The 18,199-nt window shown below is 46.5% G+C and overlaps 2 protein-coding genes across 2 annotated transcripts in view; both read left to right on the top strand.

Annotated features, from left to right (window-relative positions):
- Positions 1-11,710, top strand: part of FBXO16 (F-box protein 16) — a 30,701-nt gene extending 18,991 nt beyond the window's left edge. The window contains exons 6-8 of the mRNA XM_085305687.1: positions 4,474-4,579; positions 9,293-9,518; positions 11,395-11,710. Of these exons, the coding sequence (XP_085161813.1) occupies positions 4,474-4,579; positions 9,293-9,518; positions 11,395-11,462 (400 nt within the window). The 3' untranslated portion in view covers positions 11,463-11,710. The remainder of the gene's footprint in view (positions 1-4,473; positions 4,580-9,292; positions 9,519-11,394) is intronic.
- A 6,242-nt stretch (positions 11,711-17,952) lies between these two features.
- ELP3 (elongator acetyltransferase complex subunit 3) overlaps positions 17,953-18,199 on the top strand; it is a 92,719-nt gene continuing 92,472 nt past the window's right edge. Inside the window, exon 1 of the mRNA XM_085305640.1 lies at positions 17,953-18,045. Within this exon, the coding sequence (XP_085161766.1) occupies positions 18,027-18,045 (19 nt within the window). The 5' untranslated portion in view covers positions 17,953-18,026. The remainder of the gene's footprint in view (positions 18,046-18,199) is intronic.

Genomic DNA, 18,199 nt, shown 5'->3' with positions numbered 1-18,199 from the left:
CTGACCGTGCGGGGGAATTTCTTTCCTGTGAGAGTGAAGGAGCCCTGGAGCAGGTTGCCCAGCGAGGTTGTGGAGTCTCCTTGTCTGGAGCTGTTCAAGGCCCRCCTGGATGCAACCGWGTCTAMCATGCTGTAGGTGACCCTGCTGAGCAGGGAGGTTGGCCTAGATGATCTCCAGAGGTCCCTTCCAACCTTACTGRTTCTATGTTTCTATGAACTCCTCTCGCTAAGGCTCCACATGGTCTCTTTCCTCCTTCAGTCCTCAGCAGCTGCCTGGAGGCCAGGACTTCAGCACTTCATCCTCTTCCCTGTTCGCAGCAGGAGCAGCAAGACACCACCTTCTGCTCGTGGGCTTTCCCAAGGTGCTAGCTCTTGGTGGAAGTGGTGGCAGCAACTGGTGGGCAACGTGGGCAGACCTAGGTTGCATATCAATGGTAACACAAGGGCAAAGTGTTCAGACCCTCTCCGGTGGCAAGCTTTGTTTTGAACTGGAGRTGAAGGCTCAGCCAACTATTAGGGAGCATCTCATCAGTTGGGCTAGGGAGGCAAATGTGAACTCTGTGTCCACTGTTTTTTCTTACTCCGACCTATCAGCTTAGGTGGACTGTAACTGACTGCTGTACAGGATTGCAAAGTAGAACAGAGAACAAAGATAAAAGTCTCTGCCCGCCTAGACTGCTTTAGATATAGTAATTCTTAGGTCACTTGAATTCTTGGAGCTCAAGGATCCAATATCGGCTGTTCCTGTGAAATAAATGTCAAAAGCAATGAAATCTGAATAAAATGAGATTCCTAAAACAATAGGAATGATTTTCCAAAACACAGTGTTTTGCAATCTGGAGGGGCAAATGAGGTTTGTTGTGGTTCAAATGCATATAAAGAGGAATGAGAATTTTCTTATGGTACATCCTGAGCAGGTGCAAAAAGATGCAGCAGAGCTACCAGAGAAGCATCAGAAAGCCAAAATGGTGGCTGAGAGGGGAGGTCTAGAGACAGCACTCATAGGCCAGCAGCTTGACTGGCAAGCTGTGAGCAGAGAAACCATTTTTTTCTGTTTGAGTTCTGCTGTGTTGAAGAAAACAGGACTTGTGGAAAATTCTTTTTGAATAAACAAGATTACATCAAAGGAATACCTGATGCCATCATCAGAGCAATATGTAAGACCAGTCACTGGCTGCTTCTTTGAATCAAAGTTAATCTGCCTAATGTCAAGTTAAATTCTGCAGAATTTAAGAGGTAACCTCCCCAAAAATAAGCTTTCTTAGCTCTTGTACTTTGTCAAAACCTTCCCTTTGCAGGACCTCACACTAAACTTCCCTAGTCCAAAGAGAGGTGAGAACATTCCCATTCATCATAATAGGGTGATAATTCTGCAGCCTAAATGTCATTTAAATGGCAGATTTGTCATCTGTTTCCATGTTGGTCTTTTCAGAGGAATCAGTAGCTAACATGCTCCCTTCCTCAGTGGTACAAAAACTACACTRCTGTGAAGCCATAGTGGAGAACTTACCCTTCCTCAGCCAAAGAAGTGAAACTTGGGAAGCCTAACAGGCTACAGTCAGTTTTCAGTTATGCCGTGGAGTGGAGTCAAAGGGAGTCCTAAAACAGGTAACAGAAAACATGTCCTGTGCACTGTAAGACCATACTTGGGGTATTTACCTTTGAAAAACAAATAGATTTCTGTAGAGCAACTGGGTGAGCTTTTTTGGCTTGGACAGTGCTGATGCTTCATGTCATTGGGGAGGAGAAGAACCTTAATGCTATGCCACAGCTGGGCAGTGTCTGACAAACATCAGGATAGAGATAATGTGCAATCTGGACGATAATTGAGACTTGATTGTATTTTCTGATGGACTTTTTGGCTGCCTGCTCATAAGGGTATGAGCCTGTATTGTGAAAGCAAAATGGTACCTAGGAGCCTCAGTGATGAACATCACTGTTGCTTGTGAAGGAGATGGGACAGAAATCCTTCAGTATATTCACTGAGGGGCTTTTTGGTTTGGGGGGATAATGTGGAAGAAGCCTCATAGTCACTGAGCAGTGAAATTAGAAGAGCAATGAGCAGATGCAYAGTCGAGGGAGTGCAGAGGAGGCACTAAAGGGAAAAGATGCAGGCAGGGGTTGAATTACGAATTGCCTGGAAGGGGTTATCAAAATCCTGTGCTGGAATTACAGCTATGACTTGCAGCATTGCTACATGTATCTRTGTAATTTATCACAAGGACGATTTCGCTTAGGTCTGTTTTGTTTTCTGCCTGATCTGTCCAGGTAGTTTTTCCTTTTTATACTAACAAAATAGAGACCAGTGAGGATGGATTTGTCTCTTCTGGGATACAAAGGTGAAATGAAGCCTTTTTATCTAAAATGTGGAACAAATTAGCAAATTTTCCTTGGGTTTGCTGGGACTGCAGTCTGCCTGSGAAGGAACAGGAGGGGTGTTTCTTTCGATCCGTGCGTGTACGGTTCTGCTGGAAGGCATCTGGTGTTTGTGCTGCTCGTTGCCAATAAATCAGCAGATTTGCCTCCCACTTTATCATGGATAAAGAATTCTGATTTGAGTKTTGGATCCCTGCCAAGCTTGTGTCCTTGTGCCTCAAGAAAGAGCCCTGCTACTTCTCATGACAACAAAATAAAAGCTCCTTCCCCCCCTACCCCAACCAGTTCTGGCTTCTAGAAGGCAGCACTAATTCAGYTAGATAATTTATGGACATAGGCCGGCTCTAAAAACAGTTGCATGTTGTACTGGTGTGTTTATCCAACGAGAAAATAATTACTTTCTGTAATTGTTCTGTCAGTAGCCTGGGCCCCGTTTCTCACAAAAAGGGAATGGTGTTTCGCTGTTCTTCTGAAGCCTGACGCTTGCCTTTTGCTTTTCCTGTTTCTGAATAGCCAGCCCAATGCTCTTTGCCTGCTAGGCTTGTGGGAATTCAAAACATCGCTTAAGAGAGAAAAGCAGGGTGAGAAACGCCGAGTTCAGCCCTAGGGGTGCAAGACCTGCYGTTCTCATCTCGGCTGTGATGCAGCCTTCCTCCACAGCCTCGAGAAACTCATCCTCCCTGTGTGCGTTTTCCTGACCTTGAAGTGGGATGCGGTGATGACCTGTTGCAGAGGGATGCTCGACACCGTGCCCACGCACATTAGCATACGGTTGTAGAGCGCTTTGAGGTTAACTTTTTAATTTACGACCACGAGCACTGGTTTGACAGGGCATCTGAGTTTTCCCTCTTCAGAAATACTTCCATTTTTCAGTTTTCTAAATGAACAGGTCTATGTCGATGCTGTCACTGGCCTCTGAAGAACAGAGTCAGAACCACTCCCCAGGCTGGTACCACACTACCAGTTGTAACTAGTGGAGATGCTTCCTTATGGCAACTCTTTCTGGCAGAAAGGACTGTGTTCTGTCTAGAGATGACCATATCATTCCCTGTAATACTATTTTAGATTGGCTCTTGGCTGTTAGTGAAGTGCTTATAAACAAGTTGCAATTTTCCTCAATTTGCTAATGAAATAGTGCGTCTCATTCGTCTTTGTGGTTCTTGATCTGCAGCTGATGTGGGACTACAGAATAACATATATAATGCTGATGGATGATTTGGGGATGTTATGCATGTGTCTCTGTTTCTCTGTAGGATGAATGTTACTTTTAGAGTCGGTTTCTATCCCATATGTTCATGATTTTGCATTCATAATATGCATTTTAGCATGCCTACTAAGAGACCAGAAATGCTGATGATGGAGCTGGTAGATGAGCACATAGAGCACACTGAATTCCTGCTTTAAATTAACTGCTTTGTAAAGTCACCTGTGAAATTATTTACAGAATTTGAATATGGAAGGAGAATGAACTTTCAGAGTAACGGTGTTTATGAACCTGTCTGACTTCTTAAAAAAAAAAAACTTTCTCATAGCACTGTTTTTACTCCTGATACTGGTGTGATATGTCAGCAGGCCATATTCCAGTGTACTTCACTTATTTTCACACTCCGGAATATTCCTCTTCTACCAGTTAATTATACTGACTTTAATAATAGCTGCATGCAAACATATATACATATACATATGCAAGAACATTTGGCTGTAAAAACAATGAATAAATAACTTATTGGAAGGGCAGTCCTCTAGCCTTACTTATGGTACAACTTATACTGACTGAACTAAAAATTCTCAGATAGACTTCATTAAACAGGCACCTGCCTTTCAGTGAATTTTCTTAAGTTGTTGTAAAGCTGGTTATGTCATTTTAGCTTAAATGAGTAAGCCTCAAGCTACAGGCATGTGTTTGAGTGCAGTAAGGTTAGAGTAACATAACCACCCTCCTCTGAGCCACAGTAGCTATATGTTTGTGGTCTGTCCCCGGTGTGTTAGTTTAAACCATGTCTTTTTTGGGTGGTATATCATAAGGGATTTTCTTCTTCTCAACCTCAGGGAAACAACTCCATTGCACTTGTTAATGCTATTCTGTTCCACTCTGCAGGAGAAAGAAAGGAGGAGGGGAGACCCCAGACCTTAGCCGGCAGGCAGCTGAGAAAAAAAAGAAATCAGCCTGTGGACCTTATAAGCTCCGGAAGGCAAAATCACTGGTGAGTATCACCAGGGTGTGATTATATCAGCCAGGGCCCAGTGTCAGCTCCTCCCAGCAGCTCAGACCATTTATTTAACTTGGATGACTGTGAAACTTTGCTCCTGGCTATCAGTAGGCTGCCAGGCACATTTGCTGCCTGTCCCCAAGGGAGGTATCTAGCCAGAAGGAATATAAGCAGGAYGCAAAGCACAGCATGTCAGGCTGCTCCAGGGGCGATCTCTTGTTGCAACGTAGACATAGTCCATCTGCCTTAGTGGGAAAAGGACCGTGTGTGTGTGGACACTGATTTTTGTTATATTCTCCTCCTTTGCTGTACTTACTGCACAGTATCCTGACAGCCAGTTTCCATGCTGTACAAACCACTGGATCAATTCTCCTGTAGCACTTGAATCTTTCCCTAAGATTTTCTTCTGTGCTCACAGCTTTTGATCATTGTAGTTTGAGCTYAGTTTATACTTTGTTCATTGCACCAAGCCAGAGCAAGCAGCCTTTACATCTTAATACTGTGGATTCAATTGCACTCGTGACTGGTAAAGTAGGGCACCTTCACATGAAAGCAGTCCAGGGAAATTAGGTTTCCAGAAAACACCATGGGTCTCAGCTTTTGTAGGTATAGCAACATATAACTGCTAGAAGAAGGATATACTTGCAAGTATATTGGGTTTTTTTGCAAACTGGGAATGTGTTTCCTAACTGATGAAAGGCACAGAACACACATGAGTTGAGCTAAAAGAGGTTTACATAAAAGGGAAGCATTGCCTCCTGAGATTGAGAGGCATTCTCCTGACCCAAATACAGCCTTTTTGCAAGGAAATAGATTCAGTCAGTGTTAAAGAACAGAAAATATAATTAAAGTTATTCAGCCTGTGTCTTACGATTTCCATTCTCCAATGGCTTCCTCAGTAGCCTTTAGATCAGAGAGCCTTTACAGAGTCTCATTCCACTGTGACTTCTCGTTTCAAATTTAAAGCTGTTTTATTGTCARTACAGAAGTGAAAGATTCTTAGTTCAGGGTAGAAAGAGGTGACTTTGGTTTTCTTTCCCCAGATTTTAGGAAAGTTATGTGGTCTTCTAAGTTGCTTAACCTGTACCTTGTAATCAGGAAGGCACAAGCAGCCAGTTTGGCTCCCAATGTGAAGTCAAAACTCTCCTACGTAACATCAGTGGGATGGGAGTGGGAGTTTTTGCTATAAACTGCGAAGTACAGGGTTGAGGTGGGGGTACGTATGTGCCACCTTCTGTTGGGAGCTCTCAGTTTAATTGCAGGTAATTTATTCCTGTAGCCAGTAGTCATCAAGAAGCTCTTAGCTGCCACARAATGCTCACAGACACACTCATTCGGGGAGCAGGCAGGATTAGTTGGTATTGGATTCTCTTGCCACAAAAAGCCCTGGGAAGGGTCCCAACACCATGGCATGCTATCCATGACAGACTCCCTGTCCACCCTGCAACCTTCTTGGCACCCCCTTGGTCTGCCCTAGGCAATTAGGACAACCTAGCTCAGGCATGAGCCTCTTGAAACCCGCAGGGTTACACCTCGTATCTTTGTTATGCACTGTTGGTAGCACTGGCTTTTATGTATTTATGTTAAAAACTTGGGGCAGCCTGTGCTACTGTGTCAGTCTTTCCTAGACCTTTACACCGAAAATGTCYTTGTATTTCTCTTGAGTTCAGAGTTGTCCAAATTTCACTAACAGAGATGTCTGTCTTACTCTCCATGTAATCCTGAGTTATAACCCTGCTGTTATTCTGGCCATTACTGATTATAACATTACATGACAATAAAGGTAAATATAGGGTGATGCACAGATAAAGAATATATATAACTAACTAGGAATTATCCCAAGTTAATCTTCATTTATTATAAAGGTAATGCTGGGGAATCTTGTTGAAATGAAGACCTGTTAAAAAACTCATATTTAATCAAGTACAAATAAAGAGGCTTCATGCTTAAGTCTTTTAGTAAATCCTTGGAAGAAGAATGAAATATGTTGAAAGAGTAAGTAAGTGCCCCAAGCAAGCAAACATCAAGTCAGGTTAAAATGAAGCTGCCAAAGGAATAGATCAATGATCCAAGTAGATGAGAATAAAGTATTTTACAGCCAACAGTGAAGATGTGTAAAGAGCTATTATATGGAGTTCCAAGAGCAGGAGGCTAAACAACACATGCTGAACACCAAAATGGAAGGAAAAAAGTAATTAAAATCCTGACCTAACTTCTGGAATTACATCCACTGGCTCCAGGTTGGCATACGGTGAATCAATTTTCCTCCTAGTAAACTTGTGTGGTTTTGGAGTTTATTAGTAATCATACAAACGGTGGCAGAATATATGACAAGACTAATGTTTAATTTACAATAAATTGAAGTAAGCTAAATTAATGTAAATTAGGTAAATTACAATAACTAGTAAATTATAATAAAGTAAATTAGGTCTCTGAATGAAGGGTCACATTTCTTCTTTATGAATGCACATGCAACCCCCATGTCTCCCCAGTGGAGTGGGAATATCTGTTTTATTCATTTTGTCTACCATTTCTTCAAAACTGATTAACTAGTTTGTTACTCCAGTTTTATACTGTGTTATCTCCACTGTGTTATCTCCAGTGAAGTTTCTGTAATAGATACAGCTCAGCAGTGAATCAGTTTTTTTTTTCAGGAGAACGGTGTCATCACCTTGTTCTGTATCGAGGGAAATGCCTGACTTTAACGATATGACCCGTTTCAGTGTTAACCGTCCCTTTATGCGCTTTGTTGGTTCAAGGCTTCATGGGTTGCCCTATGCCACCTTGACACTTAGATTGCCTTCAGCAGCTGTTGTCCCAGCACAGTATAAAGGAAAGTGAAGAGTGGAACAGATTCAGTGACTTTTCCAAAATTTTACCAGGCTGGGCAGGGAATGGAAACCAGATCCCAGTGTTTTGGGCCACTATTTCAGCCCTCCTGTTCTTTCTGACCTGGAGCTCTGCTGCTCTGCTGTGATTCCTCAGCTCTGGCCCTGCAGGTCCTTTCCCAGGCATCAGTGCTGCCACATCAGTGTCCCTTACACAGCAAGGGGATCTTCTCTGATGACTTCCAAGGAGTCTTCTGCAGCTSTTCAGCAAAACAGACAACCTCATGCCAAAAGTTCTCAAATGTCAAAATTTCCAGATACTTTATTCGGAAGGTGAAAATTCTGCAGATTGGTGCTTTTGACGGCTTTGCAATTGCTGCAATGTCAGTGATCGTGGGCTGGTTTTGCCTTTCAGCCGTCCGCTTGTTTCTGTTTAAGAGACTGCTCCACCTTCACAGCTGTTCCTGAATTACTGGCTTATTTTTAGTASTCACTAAACAACATCTTTCTGATGTCATTCTTGCCTCACTGCCTCAGGTAATAAGACTGCAGCGTTTGAAATCAGAAATAAATTTTCCTATGTCACATTGACAGGGAGTTGATGTTTCGAGTATGGATCACATTTACGTTTTGCAGGGATATATCCCACACAAATACCCAGGGCTCTCAGCAYGGAGACCACAGTCCTGTGCAGTGTGTATTTACACCACCTATATTCTGCAAAGCTTATTTTGAATTTTACTTATTCATACAAGAAATTCTATTGAACTTCATTGGACTGCTCCTGAGAGTGAAAATGACTCAGGATAATGTTTGCAGATTCAAGCTCAGCTCATATATGTGACTCTAATTTTAAAGACATAGCCTGGCTTTGTGCTTTATTRCCCTTTGCCTGTCTGTCCCCATACACTCTAAAGCTGAATCACCAAAGACACAGGAGCAGAAAAGCAAGGTASAGTCAGAGCTGTGCTGCAACTGCTATTTCTGTGCTATTGTGCTTTTCTCACTAGGACAGAAAAACTACTTTTCATCTCTCTGTTACACATCAGTTACTGCTAAGAACCTGGATCATTTTAGATAGTTGTATARGCACTAGCCTTCCTTTAGGCTAATACTCAGCAGTTGCCGGATTGCGTATTTATAAGTAGACAATTAGACACGACCCATTATATATCTACCATTGCTGCCAATGCTGCCAAATAATGGAAAGGGGAAACAGGCGGGCAGSAACTGCAAAACAGCATCGACCTTTTCTACACAGACATGTTACTGTGGGCACTAGTTTCACATCAGACTTATCTGCCCTTATTGCTTCTTAATGAGTTTCTATGTAATCCTTTGGTTCTATGGTGTTTTTTCATTATTCTTAACGAGTAATTTGTATCAGTTAAAAAGAGCCAGGGTTGTTGGTCTGCAGCACCTTATCCTGAGTTTTAAAAATATTGAAGACCTTTTTCAAGGAATAAGCAATCACTGTGTTACTAAGATATTCTTCTCCTCAGCTTTTATATGGYTGGAAAATGATCATTGAACAATATGTTAATATAAACTTCATCCTTTGCACTGYGAGACTTCAGAGAGTAAGCAGGACTGGGAGGAGTTAGAGCCAGGGGCATAAGGGAGAATTTGTGCATTGACTTGTGAGTTGATGTGGAGAGCCAATTAATGAGGGTTTGGCCTTGCTGCTATAAATTTCTAATTGGGTTCTTTTGTCCTTAAAGTTAGCTTATAACAGAGCCCAGGTGCAATAATACACAATCATGCTGATATCATCATTTAGGGATATCATTTATAGATTAAAGTTCTCAAAGGGCTCCAACATTTTCAGTTCCTCTGGGGCTGTTGGGATAATATGATACTTACTGCCTTCTCTTCCTAGCTGTCACTTTCAACAGATCTTGAGTCTGTTCCAAAAACACCAGTTCGTCCCAGTTGGGCCACTCATCAGTCAACTGGAAACCTGCTCACCAAAGCAGCAGTGAAGACTCTGGTCCAAAGCCCCCAGTGGAATGCTGGGATAAGACCAACGCCTGTTCAAGCTCCAGTGCCAAAGCGACATGAAAAAGGAAAAAAAAGCTTCACAAGGATGGAAACCAGATGTCCGTGTTAGTATGCTCTCCTGTCCCATTTGGAAGCTACTGTAGAGGTTTAATCTATCCCAACTCAGTGCACAGAGGGAAGGAGAAGGTGCTGTCGGTATATTTTTGTAAGCAGAGGAAAAGGCAGTCGTTCTGGATGGTGGGAACAAATGAGCCTGTTTTGCTGCCTTGAAAGTGAACATATGGCCAAAGATTTCAAATCTAGCAATACTAGATCCACCTCTCTGTCATGGCCATCATCATAGCATTGAACACTGCTGTGGGCTTCATTGTGAGTTTAACTCACTACTATTCAGTGGCAGAGCAAGGAATCTTAGGTGCATAAGTCACAGTGGGCTCAGTCCTCCAAAGTCCATTGACTCTGCCACACCGTGGCCGGATGCCATGAGGAACTGGTATGGCTGGACTGGGACAAGATTATTCAGCAAATCAGGGAACAACTTTCAGAACAGCTGAGAAAGCAGTGGATATGTGTGCCTTCCAAAAATAAGGATGCAGACTGACATCATTAAAAGTAATTTTAAGCCATTTCAGTCCAGGACTGGCTTGGGCAGCTTTTCCTGAGGGTCCTCAGTGTCTGTAGCTTGCTAGGAAAGCATTTCAGAAGTATCTCTCAGAAGTGCTCAATGCTTTTGCAGGTTTTGATGAAAATCCCGAGAGTTCACAAGGGAGTTGTCCAGGTAGGGACTGCAATTTGGGATCGCTAGCATTTTTTAGTAGAGCAGCAAGGGTAGTGGATAAAAAAACAGGAGTGAACAAAGGAAAAAAGACATCTGATGTGATGCTGTATAGGATTTTCAAAGAGAGCACAGGGATAGAGTGAGGGCAGCTCCTACAGGACAGTGGCTGTCCAGTAATATTAATGATCCCATCTAGGAGGAGGATAATAGAGTATGTGGAGATCCCTTTGCAGGATCCCTTTGGATCTTCCCAACTTCTGGCATTATTAGTACATGCATAGGCTAACCCCTATGAGGAGGACCCACAGTGCAAATGACTGATCACAAATCTTTCTGTGGGAGACAGAGGAAAGGATTTAAACACAGACCAGGGATAACACATTGGGAAAAGTGCTGGAATGAGTAAGATGAGACCCTGTTTAGATGTTTAGAGGCAGTTTAGTATTGTCAAAGAGGATGTGGGGGATGAAGTAAGGGGAGCTCCTACTGCTGCTGCCCAATAATTATTCCTGATTCCACAGGCATGGAGGATGCTGGAGCACACGGAGACCTGCAGGGTCCTTCTGACTCTGCCACATTCTGTGTCTTCATTMGGGGCCAGGTAGGGGTATGTTGAACCCCTGCCAGGATGGAGCCAGCTGCAGAACTGACCCAGCTGATAGGAATTTAGAATGTGTGCCCAAAAGCAGTGCTTTGCATAGTGGGYACCAGGCCCTCAGACAAACCTACAAGCTACCTACAACCACCATCGCTGTGATAGAAAGATTACCAACGTGAATTATCTCTGAGGGATTGCACTGGGATTAGGGGCAATTTGATAGGCAAAACTATACATCTTTTTGTATCAGAGGAAAGCAAATCCTCTCTTAATTCCTTCAGTGACCTCTCCTGGACCTCTGCTGGACTTTTCCCAAGGTAAACTTACCAGCGTGGGGTAGTGTTCCAGCTGGGCTTTACCAGGCTGTGTTTGCAGACTGTCAGAAAGGTGGGCAGGAAGATTAAAGAGGTTTTGACATTTTTTTCTCTTTAATGAGATGATGAATGGAGACAGTCCTTCTGTCCAATGTATATTTGTAAAAGCATTTGTGGTATTAAATGCCACTGAAATTCCAAGGATTGGCTAAGTACCTAAGTATCTTTAGAATCTGAATTCTCTGACTAAATTTCTCTGATTCTCATGGTTTTTTTTCTGCCTCTTCTAGCATCTCCACTGTTTGAGGCTCAGCCATGGCACATTCCTCCATCAAACCAAGGATCTGATATAGAGTAAGGAAGAAGAGGATCCAGAGTATCTTTCATCTCAGCAGAGCAAAGGCTTATCTGCCTGGCAAGTGGGAAACAACAGCAATGTTAACTGAATCAGGCTGTGCTCAGTGAAGAACAGCCACTTTTGAATCCTTCATAAGGACCCAGCTTTATTTTTTATCAGCTGTTGTTAAAAGAGAGGTTCTCATTGACCTCACTATTCAATGCAAAGCAATGGGCAGGGAGATCCTGCATCCGTTCTCACTTAGGCTGTTCTTTTGAAAGCTAACTGCCTTGCAGCCAGTTTTGAGTTTGTCCTTGCAGACAGAGGGGTGTTGGAGCAATGACTTTGTATTTTTTTTTTTTTGTGAGTACAGCACTTAGCACAATGACTYCTGCGTGCCTTTGGGATCTCCAGTTTTGGGATCTCCGGTTTCCAAAGCAGTGTAGAGCCACGTCTGTTTTCCTGTTGTGCTTCTCAGTGTGGTTTTCTATCATTGCTCCTTTCAAGCTCGTGCTACATTCTGCTTTTCTCTGGGTACATGATCACTGCAGAGTTCACATAGGTTATTGACCGTATCTGAGCTATGGCTTGGCCTTGCTGGGTCTGAAAACCCCTGTGCAGAATGCTGGTAGAGATGCTTGTCCTCATTTGTGCTGAGCTTGTCTGTGTCGCTCGGACATCTCAGGGCATATTCCACGGCCTGAGCTCTTCCGTAATGCTTTCCCAGTGAATTAGGGGAGAATCTGTCTCTGTGGGCATAGGGGGGATGACGGAAGGCTCTCACCAGCCGCCAGAGTGAGGTAAGCTGTGTCCTCACTACAAAGTGAGTAGTTTACCACTTACCACCAATGTTCATGTGGTCTCTAAGCTGTAACAGTCCCAGCCCAATCCTCTAAACTGTGAAGAAAACAGCCTATCGTTCAAGGGAGAAGCCTTTAACAGGTGGGTGAAAGGAGGCTCAGGGAAAACGCCTTCCATTCAACATGGCAACTCYGTTATTTTGATCGCATGCCCAGAGTTTGAGAGAATGAAATCAGATCKTAGACTCTGGATTACAGCATTGCACAGGGCTTTGCGTCAGGAGCTGATATCAGTCTAATTATTTAACAGAATGGGCATCGGGCATTCTTATTTGTCTTTTCCACAATTAAGGAAATATCCAGTAAATAAATAGGAATTTTTAAGGATAAGGGCACAAAATCCACAGCAACTAGAACTCACTGCCAGGAAAAAAACAATTGATCTTTCCATGCAGTAAGAAGTACAGTACACCCATGAATTCTCAAAATTTATAGGCTAAAAATCATGTTTCAGAGAAAATGCTACTAACTGACAAGGATTTGGAGAAGGATCTGTGAGCAGATTACTCTGGACTGTTTCATTTGAGGGTTTCAAGTGTTCAGGTGCAAGTGGCACTGACYGTTGTTGAGAGGAGGCGCTGGGCACGATGGATGATGGGTCATACCTGAAGACTCTTTGCTGGCATGCCATGTGTATTTCCAGCTCCAAATCAATGATTAGGTGGTTCAGTGCACCTCCTTCTCCCAGGCATCATTCTTTCTTTATTTTTTTCTGGTTGCCCTATRTGCTTGAAAAAGGGAATTCATCTCACTCAACATAATGGTCTAAAACCCAGTTGTCTAAGCTAGCTCTCTTAGTGGAGTAGCTGAAATAGGAACTTCCTTTGGCATCCATAGATTACATAGGAGCCTAAATTGACTAATTCAGATCAAGAAAGCTAACTTTCAGGCACCTGAAATTAAGTGGCATAAATCCCACCCAAAACATTCATCAGCATCCATTCCTTGGTATTGCAGCTCTCTCCTCACAAGCCTTTTCCCCTGGAAATCACAAAATCACAGAGTGGGGGAGGTTAGAAGAGACCTCTGGAGATTATCTAGTCCAATCCCACTGCTCAAGCAGGGACACCTAGAGAACCTTGCACAGGACCCTGTCCAGACGGCCTTTGAATATCTCCAGAGAAGGAGTCTCCACAACCTCTTTGGGTAATCTGTTCCAGTGCTCTGTCACCCTCACAGGAAAGAAGTTTTTCCTCAYATTCAGGTGGAACTTCCTGTGTTTCAGTTTGTGCCTGTTGCCTCTTGTYCTGTTGCTTAGCACCACTGAAAAGAGTCCGGCCCCAACTTCTTGGCAGCATCCCATAAGGTATTTGTAGACAGAGATAGGATCTCTTCTCCATCTTCTCTTCTCCAGGTTGGCCCRGCTCTTGCAGCCGTTCCTCAAAGGGCAGATGCTCCAGTCCTCTAATCGTCTTTGTAGCCCTGCGCTGGACTCTTTCCAATAGCTCTATGTCTCTCCTGTACTAGGGAGCCCAGAATTGGACACAGTTTAAAAAACTGGAAAATCAAGTTAAATTGATAGCTTCATGCATGTTTCTGTGGCTTCTTAAGTCCAGCTTTCTTTTTGTCTCGTTTAGGCTAGGCTTAGCTTTTTGTGGCAGCAGTTCAGTGGTAAGTCYGTGTTACTAACAGGGAATGGCTACGTAATGGCATGAAGTAACCCTGCATTAATGGGCTTTTTTCTCACCAATGAATGTACTGAGTGGGAACGTAACATTCTCAAAATCTGACTAGTCTTGGAGCTCAGTGTTCAAGCATAAATACTGTGCCTTCGCTGCAGCAAACCATGCATCTGAAGTGCTCGCTACACATTTTCAGGCTCAGGCCTTCTCTGGTTTGTAAAGCTTTTTGTATTTTTGATGCTGTAAAATTACTAATGGTAATGTTGTTGTCCAGGAACCTGCAAAGCCAAATAGTCTATCCTTGAAATAACAGTAGCCCTATATAGTGCCTTAATGTAGCTCCTACCAATTATTAGAATAAAATATATGCATTTGCAATATACTTTACAAACATTCCTGAGGTAACAGGATGGGCCAGAATCTGGAACAGAGAGAAAAGATAAAGAGGAGACACAGGCTCCATCACCTGCCTCTGCCGCTGAGCTGCCGGCTGGCCTCAGGCTTTTGTGCCCCGGGCTGCTGATGGTGTTTACCCACCTTGATAATGCGCTTCAAGACATGCTGATAAGAAAATGCTAAATAACTACAGAGGAGGGTTATTTTGCGTGTGCCTTTCTTTGTAGATGTGCATTTCCCTGCACTGCTTGGTATTTCCAGATCCTGTGCAACTCTGATTAGCCACAGCATTTGATTGAAGAATTGAAAGTACCTTTTAAATCCCAGAGGCCAATGAATCAGTGTTGTTGCATCTGAATTCTACCAGTACAAGCAAGATCAAAATGTGAGCCCTAGGCTACAGCCATGCTCAGATGTGGGGAACATACCCAAACACACCAGCCATCCTATTACCCAAGCTTTACCATCCGTTTCTGCCCAAAACGCCACCTGAATTCACCTGGTGTTCCTTGCCGGGAGCAACAGCAGAGTTTGGTGCTGTAGTTTGGCTTTGCAACCAAAATGAAGTTTTCCTCATTATTGCTCTTCTGAGCTAAAGAAACAGCCACATTTGAGGAAAGGAATATGGGCAGTTGAAGTCGACGGGAGCTGCAGCTGGGAGCACAGATTCAAAATGGAAAATTTTTGGAAGCTTCCCACTGAAGAGGCAGCCCCTGAGACGGGAAGCGAGTGAACGTGAGCTGCTGCTGGGGAAGCAGGAGCATCCACAGAGCTAAGTCTCAGCAGCGACACTAGGGTTATAGCAGGTCAGAGCATGGTTACAGAACAGCGTGGAGACCTTGAGGCAAGTGGAAAGTAGCTAATGATAGTAGCTAAGTGCAAGATAAGTTGTTGCTATAATAGGTGGATGTAGCTGATAACAAAGAGAGAGCATAGATCTGCTCACGTAACAAGGGACGCAGAGATGAATAGTGAGCGACACAGTGCGCAGGGTTGCGTTTATGGCTGTATAAATGAAGGGAAGAGAGGTGGGTACAAGGCAATTGCCTTGTCCTCAGACCGATCATCTCACCATAGGTCGAGCAAGGGCCTCCTATCTGTGCGGTGCTCTTGGGTCATCTCCTAGGGGACCAACTCGCACAACGGACAGAGACATCCGGCATCTCCTACAGGTTCATGTTGTGTAGAGCGTGCACCACCTAGAGAACCAGATTATCCCGGGGAAACGATTGCCTTTCCCATCCCTGCCTGCCCAAAGCTGGACACAGCTAGATACACAGATAGCCCCAATGACTTAGTTGCATCTGGAACGCCCCTTGTGGCAGGGGGCCTTGTGGCACAGCAGCCTCTGCSATCGATGGCAGGAGATGCATGCCTGGATGCGAGGTGCCTGCCTTTCCCAGCCGCAGCAGACGCTTTGTACCTGCACAGCCCATATCCTGAGCACAACCACTCTCCAAACCACTTTGAAAGAGCTGGCTGGCACAGCACGCTTGGGAGACCTCCTAGGATGTAAAATCACTGGTAAAGACAGGTCCAAACATTGCAGAGCGTTCCCAGCACATCCTCTGAGAAGGAAGTTGAATTCAGCCCTCTAAAAAGGCCTGCGGGCAGGAGGCGAGAGGCAGCAACTGCAGCAGATGGTCTGAACTGTGTTTTCAACCTGCTCCATCGTGGGATCTTGCTTTAGCAGCCAGGATGCTGCCAAACCCACCTAGCAATATGGGAAAGGCGGGCTGGTCTCACAGCCCGGGCACACGCACGCACAGGCACCTGCGAGACTGCGCGCGCTCAGCTCCGGCAGCACAGCCGGCTCCTGCCGCCTTAGGAGCCGGCTCCCGGCTGCCGCGCAGCTGTGAGCTGTCCTGCTCCCATCCTTCCGCCCGCCCTCGGCAGGAGCAGGAGCAGGAGCAGGAACAGCCTGCCTGCGGCTGTTTCCGCGTGCCCAGGCCCCTTTCTGCCCGTTCAGTGCCCAGACATACGCCAGTCACGAACGTGATGCCAAAAATCCTCCGGTCGGCCCCCAAATCATGCAGTTTTTGAAGAAAGATTGCACTTTGGAGTTCCCCTTTTGCCAYCTTCTGCAGCAAAATCCCTCCTGCTGGAAAGCTCCTTTTGCCTGTTCCCCACGATCGGTTGATCCCAGCGGTTGTCACTGCAAATCATACGAGCGGGTCACTGAGCAGATGCCAGCATCTCTCCTGATTTTTTCCTCTCACTTGTTTTTTTTTTCCTTTGGGCGGTCGGTTTCTTCTTGCCGCCTGCTCAGTCGTGGTGCTTTCTTGTTCACCCGACCTCTCCGTCTGCTCGCCGCCAGCTTCACCCTACTCGTGCAGGGGAGCCACCAGCATCCACTGGCTGGGCGGGAAGCCGCGAGCAAGGAGACGCTCGAGCGGGCAGGCACCGGCGAGCCTCCGAAGCCACCGCAGCAGAGAGCTCTGCACGTGAGACGCTGCCGAGCCCTGGAAGTCCTCGCCTCCAGAAGCTGGAGATGCTGAAGCTCCTGTGGGCTCCAGGAGTCACTGGAGACGTGTAGATGTTGACGCCAGCACCGGCCGGCAGYTCTCCGGAGCTGGCCCTGCTCCCGGCCGGACGAGCCCAGACCCTCGGCTGCCTCGTCCCCTAGGGCAGCGCGTCGCATTTGATGGTGCCAAGTCTCACTGGRTCCCCGCGGGCCCGTCCCCTGCCCGCTCCAGTACTCTGGGTGCGCCCTGCTCTAGGACCCCGGTGAGCCGCTCCGGCTCCCCGCAGAGCGGGATTCACCCTTCGTCCGGAGGCAAAGGGAGCTGCTTGTCCTAAGTCAAATCCTTTGCCACCATCTAGCGCCGAGAGGGAGGAGAAGCGGGAGGGGAGGGGAGACCTCGGCCCGGGCTCCAGCCTGGACTCACCTCCTCCGGGGCAGGTGCTCCGCGGCAGATCCGTGCCCCTGGTTCTAGGTCACCCCCCAGTACCAGCTGTATCTTTCCCTCCAGTTCTAGGCCATCCCCTGTACTGGGTGGGTCTGTGCCCCCTGGTTCTAGGTCTCCCTCTGGTACTGACAGCATCTTACCCCAGTTCTAGGTCACCCCTGGTACTATGTCCTTCCCTTGGGTTCTAGATCACCACTGGTACCAGGTGCATCTGTGCCCCTTGATTCTCGGTCTCCCTCTGGTACCGCTGCTGACCGTTCCCCCCGGGTCTAGGTCACCCCAGACTCTAGGCCACCTTGGTAACGGCTGTGTCTCCCCCCTCATTCTGAGTCACCCCAGATTCTAGGTCACGCCTGGTGCTTATTGTGCCTACCAACACGGTTCCAGGTCCCCCCCCCCCGTTCTAGGTACCACCCAGTCCCCGGTCCTGCCCGGTCCCCCCGTTCTAGGTACCACCCAGTCCCCGGTCCTGCCCGGTCCCCCCGTTCTAGGTCCCGCCCGGTTCTAGGTCCTGCCCGGTTCTAGGTCCTGCCCGGTTCTAGGTCCTGCCCGGTTCTAGGTCCCGCCCGGTTCTCGGTTCCCCCCCCAGGCGCCCCCCGGCGGGCGGCGCCGGTACCGCTCCCCCAGCTGCGCGCATGCGCGGCGCATCCCCTCCCCGCCCCTCCCCTCCCACCTCGTCCCGCGCGTCGCTTTCCGGCAGCGCCGCCGGACGTGCGGCGTTTTCGCGACGGTGTCGCTTGGCGGCGGGAGCCGTCGTCCAGGGCCGTGAGGGGAGCGAGCCGAGGCGGCGCCGGCGGCATGAGGCAGAAGAAGAAAGGTGCGGGCGGCGGCGGCTGCCGGGGTGTGGGGCAGGGCTTGCCCGCCCCCCCCCTTGCCCTGTGCGTGCCCATTGGGGTGGGGGCAGCCTTGGCCGGGGGTTGGGGGGGGCCCGGCCCCCCGAGGCGGGCCGCGTTGTTAGGAGCTCGGCCCTC

This window comes from Rhea americana, unplaced genomic scaffold, assembly GCF_003343005.1.
Source record: "Rhea americana isolate MKP2758 unplaced genomic scaffold, rheAme1 scaffold_225, whole genome shotgun sequence".
Classification (NCBI taxonomy): domain Eukaryota; kingdom Metazoa; phylum Chordata; class Aves; order Rheiformes; family Rheidae; genus Rhea; species Rhea americana.
This window is presented reverse-complemented; position numbering and strand designations above follow the sequence as displayed.